At 30.5% G+C, this 17,867-nt stretch overlaps 2 protein-coding genes and 1 long non-coding RNA gene across 4 annotated transcripts; 2 read left to right on the top strand and 1 right to left on the bottom strand.

Annotated features, from left to right (window-relative positions):
• Positions 1-473: 473 nt before the first annotated feature.
• On the top strand, positions 474-1,866 carry LOC121224442 (uncharacterized). Of its 2 annotated transcripts, XR_005922012.1 has the most exons (4): positions 474-559; positions 887-955; positions 1,036-1,154; positions 1,706-1,866. It is a non-coding gene; the product is annotated as an uncharacterized lncRNA (long non-coding RNA). The 2 variants fall into 2 exon arrangements; XR_005922011.1 differs by having other exon boundaries at positions 481-955.
• A 4,955-nt stretch (positions 1,867-6,821) lies between these two features.
• On the top strand, positions 6,822-9,133 carry LOC107930960 (WAT1-related protein At3g18200). Its single transcript, XM_016862737.2, has 7 exons — positions 6,822-7,070; positions 7,157-7,219; positions 7,318-7,434; positions 7,543-7,744; positions 8,126-8,284; positions 8,385-8,536; positions 8,624-9,133. The coding sequence occupies exons 1-7, from the start codon at positions 6,877-6,879 to the stop codon at positions 8,790-8,792; spliced, it is 1,056 nt and encodes a 351-aa protein (XP_016718226.2). The 5' UTR covers positions 6,822-6,876; the 3' UTR covers positions 8,793-9,133.
• Positions 9,134-9,891: 758 nt separating this feature from the next.
• On the bottom strand, positions 9,892-12,555 carry LOC107930959 (beta-1,2-xylosyltransferase XYXT1). The gene is made up of 2 exons (XM_016862736.2): positions 11,894-12,555; positions 9,892-11,293 (listed from the first exon to the last, which is right to left on the bottom strand). The coding sequence occupies exons 1-2, from the start codon at positions 12,336-12,338 to the stop codon at positions 10,131-10,133; spliced, it is 1,608 nt and encodes a 535-aa protein (XP_016718225.2). The 5' UTR covers positions 12,339-12,555; the 3' UTR covers positions 9,892-10,130.
• Between the last annotated feature and the right edge of the window lie 5,312 nt (positions 12,556-17,867).

The raw sequence follows: 17,867 nt of genomic DNA, 5'->3' as shown, positions 1-17,867 counted from the left end.
GTACTTGAACTCTTTTTTTTAGTTTAAGTAAGTTATGAACTTGATAATTATTCTCGTATTGAAGTCTGAATTTTTTTTATTCAAATTAAGCTTTGAACTTGATAATTATCCTCACATTGGGATCTAAACTTTTTCTTTTGTTTAAGTTAATTGTTGATATTTCTTTGAAAACCCTAAAATTCAGGTTCTAATGTGAAAATAATTGTAAAGTGTAGGACTTAATTTAAACCAAAAAAATTTAGATCTTAATGTGAGAATAATTGTTAAATTTAAACCTAAATAATAATTTAACCCTAAATGAATTTTAGGGAATGAAACAAGGGAAGATGCATTTTGAGAAGGAGATACAAGTTCTAACATTATAGCCGTAAAATAGAAAGAGAAAGGATTAGCAAATGGAGAGACACTCCTAGAAACATCCAATTATCTTTAAGTGGGCAAACCCTTTTTTCTTCCTATAAATAGGGAGGCCTATGGGTCTCTTCTCCTATAGAGCACCCCCTACTTCCTATATGTTTTCTCACTCTCTCCATTCTTTAGGGAACATTTTCCTATTAAAGTAACATTTATGGTCTTTTTTATAATGATTCTTTTGATGAGAAAACATTAGTTCAAGGAGCATATATATAATTATAATATTTTATAGTATACATGGGAGGTGTTGGTTGAAGAGGAGGCACTGGTGATTGTTGTTGACAGAAGATAGAGAGCACAGATGATGGTGTTGCCTATGTGCATGCATCCCACTCCTTTGTGCTCTCTATGCTTCTGTCATCATCACCTTTCATAGCCCCTCTTTTAAACCCTAAACCCATTGAATTACATTTCTTCTGTGTATGTATGGGTTTTGTTGTTTGTGGTTTACTTTTCTTTTTTTTTTTTGCAGTTTACAGATTTATTACAGGACTAAGAGATTGATGATGATCTTCGTCATGTAATTTGATCTTCAACATATGTAAGTTCATGTTAGGTTCCAACATCAACATCGATTGGTATAATTTTGTTTATCTTGTCTTTTTTGACTTTCGTATACAGGTAGCTTACGCACAAATTTGAAGATAAGTCTTGGTGATGTTTTTGTCAAAACAATTCGGATGCTATGCTTTTATATGCTTGTTAGATATTACCATTAAAGTGATTCCCCTTATCCAAAGGTACCACTTGCTTGTGGAAAATTCTATGTTTTTATCAATGGTATAATAGAGCATAACATGTATAAATATAGCCGACATATTCATTTTTCGGCTCCGTAGAAGAAGACTTTTATTGATCCATGTTCAGTACTACCACCGCTCCCTTGAAAGTTCAAGCTTGGAAATGGAATTGCAATTACTGCATTAACGCTAATTAAATTTTTTTAATATTTTTCATGTCCATTTTATGAAATATGATTAAAGTTACGATGATTTGTAACGGTTCATTTGGAAAGTGAAAAGTCGAAGGTGGATTAAGATAGATGTTAGAGGAGAAGGTATATTGACCCTTTTTATTGTTGCTTAATAGCCTTTAAGGGGGTTCTTTTCTCTTGCCTACATATATATTAGTTCCAGACTTTTTAGAAGTTAATAAATTTATTAATGTTAATTTTGTCATATTATGTATGAGTTGTCCTCTTTAGAGAATGACTATTTAAGTTATGTAGTGATTCGGACTCACGAGAGGTAGGTATGACAATTATCGATTTTTATTTTTGTTTGCAATACAGAAAGAATGGGAGCTTGGTTGCTGCAGCATATATACATTGGATGTCAGCTGATCAACCTTGTATATATATATTTTTCATCTAATTGTTCGAATCATAGACGGTAATTTTAATCATGTGTAATTATCTAGTTCATTTAATAATGCATAATATTATACTGTCAATTTCATCTCATTATATATATTCTTTGTCTATATTTTCCCCACTTCATAGGTCTCCACCACCATAACCAATTGATATAGTTATGGCTGAAAATTAAGTCCCATATCCCATCCAAACTGAATGTATTTATAATCTCGCCCCCACAGCTAACACTTGAAAGCTCCTTTTTTTTCCTTACCCCTTTCCTAGGGTACACAAGAACATATGAAAATTTGAGGAAAATGCTAAACAACTTGAAAAAAAAAAGGATTAACGGAGATTTATTTTTCATTATAAAAATAGAATTAACAGATCTAAAAGGTTTTAGGAAATAAAAGGGATAAATATTAAATTTATACATAAACTTTGGTCTAATGTGTAAATTGATATATAAAATTTAATTTGGTGCAATTATATATATGAAACTTGAATTATAATTCACATGTATAGATGAAACTTTGATTTTAATTCAACTATACACATTTGAGGAAATGAATATATATTGGATTAATATAGTTGTTTGTGTAAGTAACGTATAATATTGTCAATGATTCGTGAAAATTGAATCAAATAAAATTTTCACGTATAAAATAACACAAAATCAAATTTCATATATAACGTTGCACATTAATTCGAAGTTTATATATAGCTTTGATATTTATCCCAAATTAAAAAAGTAATGGTAATTGATTTTAAGAATTGGTAGGGTAAATACAATTATTTTAGGAATCACACACTTTAAATTGAGAATTTAGAAGTCGATCTAAATCGTGATATTTGAACGGTTTTTAAAATACAAATTGAAAATTTGCAATTATTTGGGTTGAATCAAAAATTTTTATTTAATTATGACGGATTATTTTTTTTTAAAAAAGTTGCTATTATTGACTATTTTTATTTAATTAAAAATATATATTTTAAAATATTTATAAAAATCTTAAAATTTTATTAAATAATTTAGTTTATCAAAATAAATTTAAAAAACTCAAAATACAAAATTTATATGAAAATTAAATACCGAATCAAACCAAATTAAATTAACACAAACGATTTAAAATTTTAAAAATTGTAACTGAATCCAACCAAACTAACCTTTAATTGTTCGGACATATTTTCGGATAAAACTCCAAATATTGAGAAATGGCATTCAATTTCCTGTTGTGTTATTAATGAGAGCAGTAAGATAATGATACAGTGACAACCAGATCTAGTAATTCTACTCAACTTTCATTATTTATTACAAAATTGGGTTTCCTAGAATCGATGTCGTGCCATATTTCTCTGTTTTAAATTAATTTTTGAAGTTACTTAGATTGATTTTTAATAGGAGGATAACAAGGTTTGATCCATTAATATTTAAAAGGATAATATAATTTTTGACCTCTAAATTTAGTAAGAAGTTTACTTTGGTTTCTAAATTTTTTATTTATTTTGACTCTTGAACTTAAAAATTGTTATTCATTTAAGTTCATTGTGACCGCAAAAAAAAAATGAGGATAATGTAATTTTTGACCCCTGAACTTGACAATTATGTCTATTTCGATCCCTAAATATAAAAAATCTGAAAGTTTAATGATGTGACTCTTTTAAGTTTAAAAAATAAAAAGAATTAGATGATGATGTGGTAAAATATCAAAGTGTCATATTTAGTATTTTAATAACCGAACCAATTGTTGAACAAGTTAGACCATTAGTTCTCAATTCGATCGGTTTGGCCATCAGACCAACAATAATTAAATAAATAATTAAAAATTCATAAAAATCTAAAAAAGAAAAAGAAAATATAAAGCCAAATTTACTTGGCTAAATTATCCTAAAGGTGTTCATGGGTCGGGTCGAGCTAGGCCTAAGCATGATATTACCATACTTTATTCGTGCCCAAGCTTAGCCCAACCCAACCCGAAATATGGGTCTAAAATTTTACCCAGTCTCGCCCATATTTGCAAAAGACTAACCCAAGCTCATTTTAGGCCCACCCATATTATTTTGAATTTTTTTAAAATTATATTATATTATTTTAACATTATTTTAATGTTTAATTAGAGTAATATTATATAATTAGTATAGGTTTATTCTTTTAATGTGTTATAAATTACATAATATATAAAAATAATATATAAAAATTATTATAAACTTAAAAATGGCTCGGGCCAAGCTTAGGCCTTAAATGTTCAAGTCTGAGCCCAACCCATATTTTAAACGGGACTAATTTTTTTATCCAAGTCTATTTTTCGGGCCTAGCCGGGTAGCTCGACCCATGAACACTATCCCTATCCAATATGATAATCATCACCACTCAAATGTGTAGGATTCATGTAGGATCCATCTGTTAAATGTAAAAATTAACTTATAAATGATGATTAAATATGCATTGAATATTAATAAAGAAAAAATAATAGAGTGAGCCACAAATTATATCTAATTTATATAATCAAACACTATAATTTTACAGCTTTTGAATAAATTAGAATTACACGAGTATAGATAATTTGGTAGATATTTAAATTTATTTAATTATAAATATATAAATAAATTTTGCTTGGATCTTAAATCCCAAGCATCATTTTTCACATGTTTTGGACTAATTTGGCTGCAATATTTTCAAATGAATTCTTTTGGGCCTGACTTGTTAAAATTTTTGAGTAAATTACATTTAAGGTCACTAAATTATTAGTAAGTTTATATTTTGTTTACTCAATTTCAAAAAGTTACCAAATTATCATTAAATTATTTGAAAGTTTTCATTTAAGTCATTGGATTGTTAAAGTCGCGATTGTATAATCTTATTTGTTTGCACCGCCTGCACCAATTGAAAGCTCCCATTGCCCTTCTCTTCTACAATTTATTTTTTTCCTTATAAACAATTTTAAATGTTACGAATCTCCAGCCCAAAATCTAAACAACTTTCTTTTCCGATCCCCAACATTAATCGTTAGATTGATTTGGATCTAAGTTATGTTCTTCTACTCATCGATGGGTATTGATCCAGCGTATCAGTCGTTGAATACCACTTGGAACTCACTAGCCAGATTTTTTTTATAAAAAAAAACTTAACAACTAATGATTTAAATAAAAACTTTTGAATAATTTAATGATTATTTTGTAACATTTTAAAGTTAAGTGATCAAAACGTTAACTTTTACTTATTTTGAAATCGATGAAATTATTTAATTTGACTCATTTGATTTATGTCATTAATATTTTAATTTTAAAATAAGAAAGTTTTGGGTTAATGATAATGTCGAAAATTTTAAAACTTTAACAAGTCAAATTTAAGTAAATTATTATAATTCAAGTTTAAAAATTTACTCCCTAAACCATAAATTCGAAATCTCATGTTACCGTTTACTGATTTATTTAATGTGCATATATATCCAAAATTTCCTTTGACAACTTTTGCAACAAAAGCATAGCTGGAATTTAAAATAATAACTGATGGGTTCTTTTCTTCGATATTTAAAATAAATTTAAAATTTAAAGTTAACATTATTGAAAGATTTTGATCTGAAAAATATTAAATTCAGACAGTAAAATGAATAAAAACACTATCGGCAACTTACTAGAAAACCTGGAAGGTTCTTCTTCTACATGTAATGGTTTTGTTCACCTATTGTAATAATCAAGGAATACAGCTAAATCCCACAAGTGTATTCTTAAGTATATTTGGTCTTTTTTAAGTCAATGGACATTTAACCCATGTTGTAATAAAGTTGGTAATAAACTCAGTAGTATCTCACCCCCACTTGTGCTGAGATCTTCAAATGATAATTTATACAATAAAAACATGTCTCCAAAATTTATCTCCCAACTCTTTTTCTTCAAGACAGCGGCATCTCTGTCAAGGCCAGTGATGAACCATTTTGGACAACACCATGTTCCACAAATGATTACATCTTATATATATAAATTGAAAGGGCAAGAATATTCCCACTAGTTCTCAATAAATAGGTTCATGAATCTCATCTTAGATTTTTCCTCTCTTTAACTAAAAAATTTTATGGTTTATCTTTTTCGAACAAAAATATAGATACACACATACATGAATCTTCTTCAAGCTTTGTTTGTTTCTATGTTTCTTCAATGTGGCCAATCAAAAATAAGAAAAAAAGTAAATCAATTTCAATTACAGTTTTTCAATAATTGAGATGAGAACAAACATGTTCTTTCTTTTTTTGCAGAAGTTATACCAAACATGAAATCAAATGTGAAACAAATTTTCCCTAATATCTGTCCAACATGCTAAATCTCCTCTTTGTCTCCCCAAGAAAATTGAAATTATATAATTAGGATAATATAATTTTTGATCCCTGAATTTGATAATTAAGTTTATTTTGGTACTTGTATTTTTTTTGGTTAACTTTAGCTCTTGAACTTAACAATTAAATCCATTTTGGTCTTTAAACTTGAAAATTTTAAAATATATATATAAATTTTCAGGTGATAATGGTATGATCTTAAAGTGTCGCATTCAGTGTTTTAATAACCAGACTGGTGGTTAAATAAGTCAAACCACTAGTTCTTCATTCAACCTGTTTAATCGGTTCAATTGTCGGATCAATAATAATTACAAATTTATAAAATATAAAAAAACAAAAATAAATTATTAGTCTCGTTCAACATGTTCAATTATCGATTTTCCAATTTCAAGCAGTTTTTGAATTAATTAGTTCAACCCTTTATTCGGACCATTACTTTCAATCCAATTTTGTTTCAGTAATGCTAATCACATCATCAAATCTTGATAGAATCCAAATTTAGGGACAAATGAATCTAATTACCAAATTTAAGGATAAAAGTGAAAAAAAAAAGGTATAAGTATCAAATTGCCTATATAATTATTAAAGTCAAAATGGAAAATAAAATCCATGTTGAAGTTTAAGACCAGATGATTGAAATGTCCTTCCACTGCCATGATTATTTTTGCATGTGCTTTTAGAAAAAAAAAAATGGTTCTTCCCCATGGTTTGTTTATAAAGCATGTGCCAACCATGTATTTGTGATACTGCCTCAACCAAAGTGATAAGCAGGCAATAATGGGGAAAAAGAGTACTGTTTCATACAAAATGAAACTTGTTCTAGCATTAGTTACATTGCAATTATGCTTTTCAGGGTTCCATATTGTGTCAAGGGTTGCACTTAATATTGGTGTTAGCAAAGTAGTTTATCCTGTTTATAGAAATATCATTGCTTTGCTTTTGTTGAGTCCCTTTGCTTATTTCTTGGAAAAGTAAGCCCTTGTTATATAAACTTTTTTGCTTATTGAATAGTTCACAATAGTACAGTATTTAATGTTCATCAATTAATTAATTTCAGGAAAGAAAGACCACCCCTTACTTTTTCATTGCTGGTTCAGTTCTTCCTTTTGGCATTACTGGGGTAAGATGAAAACACTAGCTACCATAATAGACGCTCTTCATTGTTTATGAGCTTATTATATATATGTATATATGTTTATATAGTCTATGTTACTTCAGAATAACAGCAAACCAGGGATTTTACATTTTGGGTTTATATTATGCATCTCCAACATTGGCTTCAGCAATGCAAAACTCAGTTCCTGCAATTACTTTTCTTGCGGCTTCAGCTCTAAGGTATGTATGTATGTATGTATGTATGTATGTATGTATGTATGTATGTATGGTCTCATAAGAACAATGGTAATGTTTTTTTCTTGTTTCTTTTTTTTTCTTTTTTTGCAGACTTGAGCAAATAAATATTGCAAGAAAAGATGGATTGGCTAAAGTGTTGGGAACCATTGTAAGTGTAGGAGGTGCCACTGTAATTACTCTCTATAAAGGTCCCATTCTATTACACCAATCAAACAATATGCAGAATTGGACTTTGGGATGCATTTACCTCCTCGGCCACTGCTTATCCTGGGCTGGTTGGTTGGTTTTTCAGGTTATAGTCATCTATACAATCCATCTATACATGCATGATATATATAGATACACATATATAGGGTTAATCATTTTTTAAGGCGTGAACTTGGCAACTATTCTCACATGAGGCCTGAACAATTGTTCTCACATTGGAGTTTGAACTTTTTCGTTTTTCCAAGTCAGTTCATGGTTCAGGCCATAATGTGGGAACAATTGTCAAGTTTAGGCCCTAATCTGGGAACAATTGTCAAGTTCAGGGACTAACCTGAACAAAAAAGTTCAAGCCCCAATGTAGGAACAGTTGCTTAGTTCAGACCTGATTTAACTCTCTCACACATACACGTATATATATGTAGTATATGATCATTGAAGTTGGCAGGTTTTCCTTGTTGAATTGCAGGCACCTGTATTGAAGAAGTATCCAGCAAAACTCACACTCACTTCATTCACATGCTTTTTTGGACTAATCCGGTTCCTGGTTATAGCAGCATTTGTGGAAACAGATTTCAATAATTGGAAAATCCAATCAATGGAAGAGCTTTTCACTATTCTATATGCTGTATGTACATGTATTTCCCAGTGTTTTGCATGATCTGAAACATATACATAAATATCTTCTGTTTCACATAATGTTATTGTATGTGTGTGTGTTTTGTCAGGGAATAGTGGCATCTGGTATAGTGTTTTCTCTTCAGACATGGTGTATCCACAAAGTTGGCCCTGTTTTTGTTGCCATCTTCCAGCCGTTACAGATGCTTTTAGTCGCGATCATGGCGTTCGTAATCCTCGGCGACAAATTATACTCTGGATGGTATGAAAAAAAAGGGAACTAGCTAAGTTAGCTATGCATTGATCATGGCATATTTTTCACTTATATATTCTTTTTTGGTCCTTGTAGTGTATTAGGTGCAGTTCTGATAGTGGTAGGCCTTTATTTGGTACTATGGGGTAAAACTGAGGAGAAAAAAATAGGAAATATAGCCATTGATGAAGACACATTGAAGCAACATCTTCTTATTGACCCTGAAATTGGAGATCATATACAAGATGAAAGATATAAATCATAAATGTATCGAGGAAAGCATGGGACTCAAACATGGCGATGAATCTATGATATTTGAACATGTGATCTCAAAGTTCCTAGTCTGTCAACCTTACCATTGAGCCAAGTGCTTGTTGACAATGGCTTTTGTATAGGGCAAAACTGCTACAAATTTCAGCATTTTAAACATTCTACATAGTGTATAAGCAAATCTTTATTTGCTTTTAGTTGAATTTATTTCCCTGTGTATACCATATGAAAATGTGTTTGCTCCCAAGGAATGGCAACTTTAGAGGCTAAAATTTAGTCACTTTCATATGGTAAAATTTGATGTTATTGTTGGAAAGGAAAGGAGTAATGTACTTAACACCGTATAATTGCTCAAGTTTGGCCTAATTGAAATATGTGCTTTAAACTTTCAGTCCATCAAGCTTGAGCTTGGGTCTAATTTTTTATTTTAAAATGGGTATTCATTTGACCCATTAACATCTCTATTTTTAAATCTCAATAAATTTTTGCTTTTACGCCGGATGGTAAATCCATCAATGTTGCCGTAATTGTATTAACAATATTGAGGTTTTAAGACTAAAGTAGATTTGAGTCTCACCCCTTTGAACAATATATATGGGCTAGGTAGCTAATTGAGCCAAGACTAATATTTCGACCTCAAATAGTTGGCTCAATTAACTAGCTAGTCCATAAATAATGCTCATAGGGTGGGACTCGAATCTAGTTGGCCTTAAAACCTCAATCTTGTCAACCCAACTAAGGCTTCATTGATGGATTTATCATTTAAAAACAAACAATTATTGAGATTTGGAAGTATAAGTGTTTATGGATAAGGTCGAGGTCCATTCTAAAAAAAGAATTCAGGCTTGAGTTCAAGCCCGATTCACCCAGGCATACCCTAAATGACCTTTTTCATTTATATCTCTAAACTCAATGTTAGGGTTAAAGTTACTATTATGTCAATTTAAAAGTTGTCATCGTTAGTTAGCTTGTGACAAAAAATAAAATAAAATTGAATAGTTGGGTGACCATTTTGTAACTTTTCATAATTTGATTATCAAAAACAAAATTTACTAATAGTTGGGTGACTACTAGTGTAGTTTATCCAAAAAATTAAATCACCAATGGGCATCACGTTTTCATGATTTTGAAAATTAACCCAAACAAATTATTGAGCCCAAATATCAACATTAGACCCCAAATGAATGATGAATTTCTTTTTTAAGACTGGGTTTTTGATAATACAAATGTTTATTTAAAAAACAAAATATATATATATGATTCTATTTCACTCTTTACACTTCTTTAATCACTATACATTGAAGAAAAATGATTGAATATAGTTTATAATAACTTACTCATGTAAAAGCTCAATAGCTCTTGACAAAATGGGTCTAAATCTATGTATATCAAGCTTCACATTTTGTTGCTGTAAATACACTGCCTTAAATGCATCCCAACCCTGTTTTGCAATTGCACCTGGATTCCTTATAACTTCATGGTAGGGTGGATATTGTTGAATCAATGTACTCTCTTCTGTTTTAATTTTATATTCCAAATACCTTAAGTTCATGCCCTTCGACGGTTCTTCGAAATCGGTTCGTGCTAACCATTCGAACCCACCGATGGGTACGATTTGGATTAAGATTGCGTTGCTTGGGAGAAAAACCATGTTGGTTAACCCAGCACCGTGGACACCCATCATTACATCACAAGCGTTTATGGTTTCAGCTACTTTTGCTACGTTTGAATCGGTCTCTGCGATGGTTACCTTGTAGCCTAAGGTTCTTGCCATTGTCGCGATTGCTTTTGTGTTGGTGAACGCTCGTGTTTTTTTCCTTGAAAGGATGAGGAGACGAGGTCGTTTTTTTCGATTGTTGTTGGTTAGTTTTACAGCGGTGGTTTTTTTCAATGAGTACGTTGTTCTAAGGAATTGTCGAAATTCTTTCATGGAATGAGGTGATCTCGATGGATCGATGGTTAGTTCTTTAGGGTCGCGTTTTAGGCCGATGATCACGGTTGGGAAACAATGGACTTGTTGTTCATTATCAATGTCGATTGGGTCGTAATGGGAAAGATTTCGTAGTATGGTCTTGAACTTGTTGATCCACCATGGGTTCTTGTTGGTGATAAGAAACTTCACTTCTCCGTTAAACCGTCGAGATGTTAGATAAAGAGGAATAATGATATCGGTGTAGTCATGGAAATTGTTCCCCGCATATCCGCCAAGCGAAAAAACAACAGCCGGAACTCCATGGTACCGATTGCATTGATGCACTCCGTTGTCACCATCCTTTACCCCGGTTTTCACCCTCCATTTTGTTACATGACTCAAAGCCTCGCGATCTCCTTTTCGAGCATACGGACCGATAATCCATGAACTATTTTCAGTCATCATACCAACTTGCAAAACCGTAGAGGATTTCCCATTGATCCTTATATCTCCATTCATCTCACAAAACTCTGTTCTTCCTTGAATATTGCAAATTGGCTCTATTATTTTCTCTGGTACGCCACCTAACCAATCAAAATTAAAAAAAAAATATTTGTCAGAATCACTAACAACCCTAAGTTTTCAACATGGGTTTTAAATTTTGTTGAGTGTGGATTGACTATTTCGGGAGAAGTCTTTGAACTCTTCTCAGTTGAAAAGTCGACCGGTTTTTCAACAACCGAAAGTATTGTCTACACGTTGAGGTTTTATCCTCAGCCACCGTGAAAAGCCACGGCGGGGAGTACCTCAGTTGGTAGAAATATGACATGAAAGGTTTGGGAGAAGTGTTAATATACGGAGTGTGAATAATAATGAAGTCCATTGAGTATAGGTCAACTCGAAACATCAACCTGAGCCTTGGCCTTAGGTTAGTGGTTCGAGTCACCTTACTCTCAAGTAGCTCAATAATTATTCACACGCTCTATACTAACATCTCCATCAATCGAGACAACCCTTCCGTGAACCATACACGGCTCTCTATGAAGGTTAGGAACAAAACTCCAACACAGAGACAATACTTTCGATTGTTGAGGGACTGATTGACTATCCAACAATCAACACTTCAAAAACTTCTCCTGAAAGTGTTAACTCACCCTCAATACATCCACAAAACATAAACTTACCCTGTCCTTGTTGAGAACTGCTTCCATTGTTGATCTCTAACACCGGCATCAACCTTGTATCATTCCGTATTACACCATTAGTGTAATTGAATCCCAACGTCTTAGAACTGCTCGTACTGGAACCGATCGTGTCATTTCTCGACGTTGAACTCATATTACTCGAACCGTCACTAACCATTTCAACGGTGGCATTAAAGCTAATTACAACATTACTAAAAAATGTTGCATTAGAGCTGATTGTATCATTGGCCCTTACCATCTTCAAACCATCATTGATTGATAGTCTCTTATTTACAGTTAAAGGACCCAAATAAGGCTTGAAGACAGTGGAGAAGCTCAATGCAATAAGAAAACAAGCTAGAAATGCTCCATATCCTAACTTTTTCTGGTCATATCGACTAAAGCTTCTAGCAAATATTGTATCGTACATAATTTTCTCACCCATTTTTTTTCCACTCTGCAAACTTTAACTGCGTTCAACTTTTATATATATATGGATATGAAGATGAAAGGAAGGGATGTGAAGACATTTTCAAAAGGCGGCGAATCAAAGGTTGGGGATACTATATTTTGAAGGACAATAATGGAGGATTCTTTTGGGGAATTATTGCTCCCCACGATATTTTTTTTTGTTTATATTTCTATAGTGAGACAAACAATCTATATTGTGATGTAATTTTGAGAGTCTGTATATATAAGCAGAGTACTATTGAGGGGTAGATTTTTTTTTTTGGAGAAGTCTTCAAAATATCATCCTTTTACAGATTAATATTGTCTTTGTGTCGAGTTGGGATCTTGTCATTTAACTCTAATGAGAGCCCGAGTGCCTAAACAAGATGCTAGAGGCATAGGTTCACAAGATGGAAGCACCTTACCAGAAAGGACAATTCGTAGTGCACTACCTACCTACAAATGGGATGTGGATATCCTCGCTTGATGCTAGGACTTCAACCAGAGGCGAATCTAAAAATTTTTTTAGTGGGTTTGAAATAAAATTATAAATTTTTTAGAAGTTAAAATATAATTTTGTCATTTATTAATTTATGATTTCATCATTTTTAAAGGGATTAAATAAAAAAATTATTTTTTAAGGGGGCCAAAGTAAAATACCAACTTGTTAAAGTTAAAGGGTTTTATTAGTGAAATAGCTCCTAAACTATATCTCAAATTTCAAGTCAGTCCTTAAAGTTTTATTTTTATTTTGTCAAAAGTGATCTTAAATAAAATAAATAAAATAGATAATTTAGAAATCAATTCTTAAAGAAAACGTTAAAAACCAAATTGGGAATCTGATATATTCAAACTACCATATATTTTTTTATTTTGTTAGTTGTTGATCTTATAGCCAGTCAATGGACTGCACATCGAAGGGCATCCAACCAACTAAAAATAATAAAAATTTTCTAAGGTAGGAGAGTTTCAAAATTTTAGAGACACCAAATATGTTGAATTTTTTAAGGGTAGATTAAGACATGTTAACAATCTCTTTTTTTTATTACATGTTAACAATCTTTGTCACTTTGGTCATGGTTGGATGCATGATGAATGTAAGGAGTAGGAGAAAGCTTGAATTAAAATTTTGCTGTCTCTTGTTGAAGAATATATATACGTGTCTTTTTATTTAATTATATAATAAAGTTTTAATTAGTTAAGGGTTAACTAAATTAGATGAAAAAAATAAAAATAAAGGAGTTGTTAAGGGATTGCTTTCACAATAATACAACCACCCTTGGATTTTGTATTACCTAAAATCCCTTCATTAAAATAATTTCATTATTATTCTCTCTTTTTATACTCTTTTCATAATAATTTTTGCATATATATGTTAAATAATTTGTTTTGTGTTTACGTTTTGAGGGTTATTTGTTCTTTTGTCATTATAGTAAAATTATCTTTACCCGTGGTTTTTTATCCTCTTTGGAGGGGTTTTTCCGCGTTAAATTTGTATGTCTAATTTCTCAATTTATTCCGCTATTTTTTGTTACTTATTGCTTAATCGAGTTCATCTTAACATAAATAAATTTCATCGGATTTTTATGTCTGGTGGCAAATTTAATACCTATTGGGGAATATTTCAACAAGTAAAGTCAAATAAATATGGACTGTATTATATGCTATATGTTCAAAAATATAATCATATGAATTTTTTAAAAATAAATGTTAAAAATTAAGATAATTTTTGTAATATAATACGAGAGGAGAAATTAGTGTAATATTATTAGTTTTGACTTATATTCTCTTCCTTTATATATGATTTTTATATATTTTTATATTTCTACATTTCATGATTATTGTACCCATGCGAATACTTAATTTATTGTAGAAGAATAACATTGAGGTCAAGAATAATGTTGGATATTTTGATTGTAATTGTGTAGATAATAGAGTCTCTCGCAATGAGCGACAATTCTTTTTGGGGATCGAAATGATCTTTTTTTACCAGATGATACTGAAGGAATGTTATCGATCAACTGCTTCTTTTTCTACCAATTCGGCTTTAATTTTTTTTTTCTGATGAGAGACTTGCGTCTTATAAAATTTTATGAAGCTTTAGATAAATGTGGAGTTTAATTGTAATTAGAAGTATTAATGTGGCAGGACAATTCGAAGTTTGTAAATTATTTTGATTAAAATTACGTCACGTAATTGCATTATACGTGATAGTGTTAGAAATAACAATAAAAGGAACATGAAAACAACTATCACATTACTTGCTGTCGGAAAAAATTGTCAAAATTTGGTATGAAAATCACCTCTCCATTTTATAATTGTTAAACAAATAACTTAAGCTTGGGTTAAAATCCATCCGTTACTTTTTTTTTTCATTTATTAATATTTAATACAAATACCATCATCATTGATTTATGTAAACTCACCTATTAAACACGATAATTAATTTGTGAATGGTAATTAAATATGTATTTAATATTAATGGATAAAAAAGTAATTTGAGCTAAGATTATATACATACATATATATACATGTATTTAATTACTAGAGAGATTATTGTTGGATGAAAAATGAAAATTTAATAAAATATATAAAAATATTCCTTTTAAAAATTTATTATTAAAAATAGAGATATATATTCATTAAATCAATATAAGATATAAAACAATAAAGAATCTAGACAGAACCCATACATGCATGGCATATGTATACGGTGAGATTGAAAACTCACACATTATACGCATAATGAAATTCAAACCTAAATGTACAAAAACCCAAAACAATGGTGAATACAAGGGGCAAGCACCCCTTCTTCAAAGATAATTAAATTATAAATTACGCTTTGACCTCTTAAAAATAATAAAAAAATTATATTCAGTCCCTTCAGAAATAATGAAATTATAAAAGAATTTTTACCTCCTAAAAGAATTTTGACCCAAAAACAATATATTAAAGATTAATATTTTGAATTAGTGATTGAAGTTGATGTTGAATTTATGGAGTCAAACTTTAAGCAACACTACATGCTAATCCAACTAGGCTTGACCCAACACACTCTATTAGTAGGCCTTTTATTGGAATCACATGCAGTGGTTTATGATAAAGTCTTCACATGAAAATACTTAATTCTAAAACGAAATTTAGAAAGTTGCTATCAGCTACTAGAAAGAATTAGGGTTAATTTCATCAAATGTCATTAAATTATCACACATGTTTCAGATTGATCCTTGAACTTCAAACCGTACTAATATTATATCAGGGAGCATCACGTGAAACATATTTAAAACACGTAAATCAAATTATGAACATGCGTACCTATTGCATGAACAACTTGATTCTAACATGTTAAAAAATAGATAATATAAATAAATTTATTAGAGTTGTTTTTCTTAACACGTCATATCCAAATTGTATATGACTTAAATACACACATATTTAAAATTTGATTCACATTGCTAGGTACTAATAATCTCCAAAACCTTGGGAATTAGCATTCAGGCATTTGGAATCCTCTTAACAAATAAACATTACCATTGTTGAGCTGTGCAACATGGCCAGCAAAACTAAGCATAGTCTCCACATATGCATCTCTCCATTTCCTCAATGGCACCTTCACTTTGCCTTTGATCATCCCCTTTCGACGACGCTCCCCCAACATCAAAACCGTCTCATTTTCGTCATCACCGTGGCGGCTAGTACCCCTAGTGGAGGCAGCTCGTTTAAGCTTGTGGTACTTTTTTCTCTTCATGTACCTCTTCATGCTCAAACAAATTGGAACTTTAGCAGCTTCTATGTTTAGCATGAAAGAGATTATGGTAGATAAGGGCATTATGCGAAATGAGAAGAATATAAGTAAATTGAACTGTGGGGGGCTATAATTAAAATGTATCAATGAAATGAATTGCAAAGTAGATGAAATTTTGGACCTAATTTTATCAACAAAAAGGGAGTTTTCAAGCGTAGTGACTTAAAAGCTATTAATGGAAGGAGTCCCTGCTTGATACAACTTATAAAGTCATTGTTTTAGGTTATGAAACACGTTATCCCTAGAGTTCTTTAAATACTTAGTTTATTTTCATCGGCTAAAATGCCAAATAATTAAAATTTTAATTAAGCTGTTCCTCAAAAAGTGCAATAAATTGTTTATTAGTACCTAATTGCATCTTTAAATTCATTTTTTTGTCGAAGTCCTTGGCGAGCAGTTATTAATTGATTTTTTAAACGTGACAGAACTTGATTGGATTATAAAAAAATTAACAATATAAATTTGTCAGACTCAAATCCAAATTGGTTCAAACTCAAAACTAATCTGAACCAAAACGTTCTAAACATAAAATGATAAGAATTCAAAATGACTTGATTTAAAAAACACAAACTTGAAATTCAAATAATTTAAAATCAAAATCACTCGAAAAATCCAAACTTAAAATTTTAAGGATAAACTTATTCACAAGAAATATATATTTACCCTAATTTTTTTTTAAGGGCGGATAAAAAGTAAAAACTACCCCCAACTAATAGCATTAAATTTTTTACAACCAATTTAGAAATTTGGGCTACAATTGCATTCCCTGATCATTGGGATGCTTCAATTACAAGATTGAATTTAATTGCAAAATAATCCTTTGCCTTGGGGACCATCAATAGTAAGGTTTTTAGGAATAATAATCAATCATAATTTATAGCTAGGGCCTCACTCTTCCAAATAATTAAGTTCACATATGTCTCAAGTTTTGTAATTACTTTTTTACTATATTTTGATAATTAGTGTAATTTTAAATTTAAAATGAAAATGAAAATTGTTAAAAAAAATTATTTTCCAAGAATCTCGTTGTTAGACTCTTATTTTAGTGGGTTATTAATGGTCAAATTATAATTTTAGTATTTCTTTCATGCTTAAATTCGAGATTTAATCTTTATATCTTAATTTAATTTTTTAAAATTTATTTATATTTGTAAATAGCAAGTTCACTTAAACCCGTCATATGATTTTTTTCTTAATTTTTAAAAAAGTTATACTTTTTATTTAAAACTTAGTAACTTATATTTTCTTTCTTTTTTAGTAATTTTTTAAACAAAAACAACCTATTAAGTTAACGCATTTTTAATATTTAATTTCATGTTATATAAATTATAAAAATAACATATCATAAAATAACAAAACAAAACAAAACTCATGCCTTAAATATTGAAATCCATACTCGATTCATATTTTCAATATAATATTTATTTTTATTTTTAAATCAATCCGCACGGATATTTCTACTATACCTATCTAAAACCCACTCCAAATTAGAGGTGCTCATGGGTCGGGTCGGGTTTTGGCCGGGCCCATAAAAAATTTCGCCCCGGGTCCTAGGCTCGGCCCGGCCCGAAATATAGGCCTAAGATTTTGCTCAGGCCCGACCCGGGAAAAAAATCATAAGTTCGGGTCCGATCCGGCCCGGCCCATTTTTATTTTAAAAAATTTTAAGACGTATTTTAAAATTAAAAAATTAAAAAAAGTATTTTAAAAATATTTTAA

This window comes from Gossypium hirsutum, chromosome D12 (genome assembly GCF_007990345.1).
Source record: "Gossypium hirsutum isolate 1008001.06 chromosome D12, Gossypium_hirsutum_v2.1, whole genome shotgun sequence".
In the NCBI taxonomy this organism is placed as follows: Eukaryota; Viridiplantae; Streptophyta; class Magnoliopsida; order Malvales; family Malvaceae; genus Gossypium; species Gossypium hirsutum.
This window is presented reverse-complemented; position numbering and strand designations above follow the sequence as displayed.

What these genes read in the sequence shown, in the direction of transcription:
- LOC107930960 (XM_016862737.2), top strand. Translation starts at nt 6,877, where the DNA reads ATGGGGAAAAAGAGTACTGTTTCATACAAAATGAAACTTGTTCTAGCA. An exon ending in TTTGCTTATTTCTTGGAAAA is followed by an intron (nt 7,071 to 7,156) that starts GTAAGCCCTTGT and finishes AATTAATTTCAG; the next exon opens with GAAAGAAAGACCACCCCTTA. An exon ending in CTTGCGGCTTCAGCTCTAAG is followed by an intron (nt 7,435 to 7,542) that starts GTATGTATGTAT and finishes CTTTTTTTGCAG; the next exon opens with ACTTGAGCAAATAAATATTG.
- LOC107930959 (XM_016862736.2), bottom strand. Translation starts at nt 12,338, where the DNA reads ATGGGTGAGAAAATTATGTACGATACAATATTTGCTAGAAGCTTTAGT. An exon ending in CAGTTCTCAACAAGGACAGG is followed by an intron (nt 11,294 to 11,893) that starts GTAAGTTTATGT and finishes TTGATTGGTTAG; the next exon opens with GTGGCGTACCAGAGAAAATA.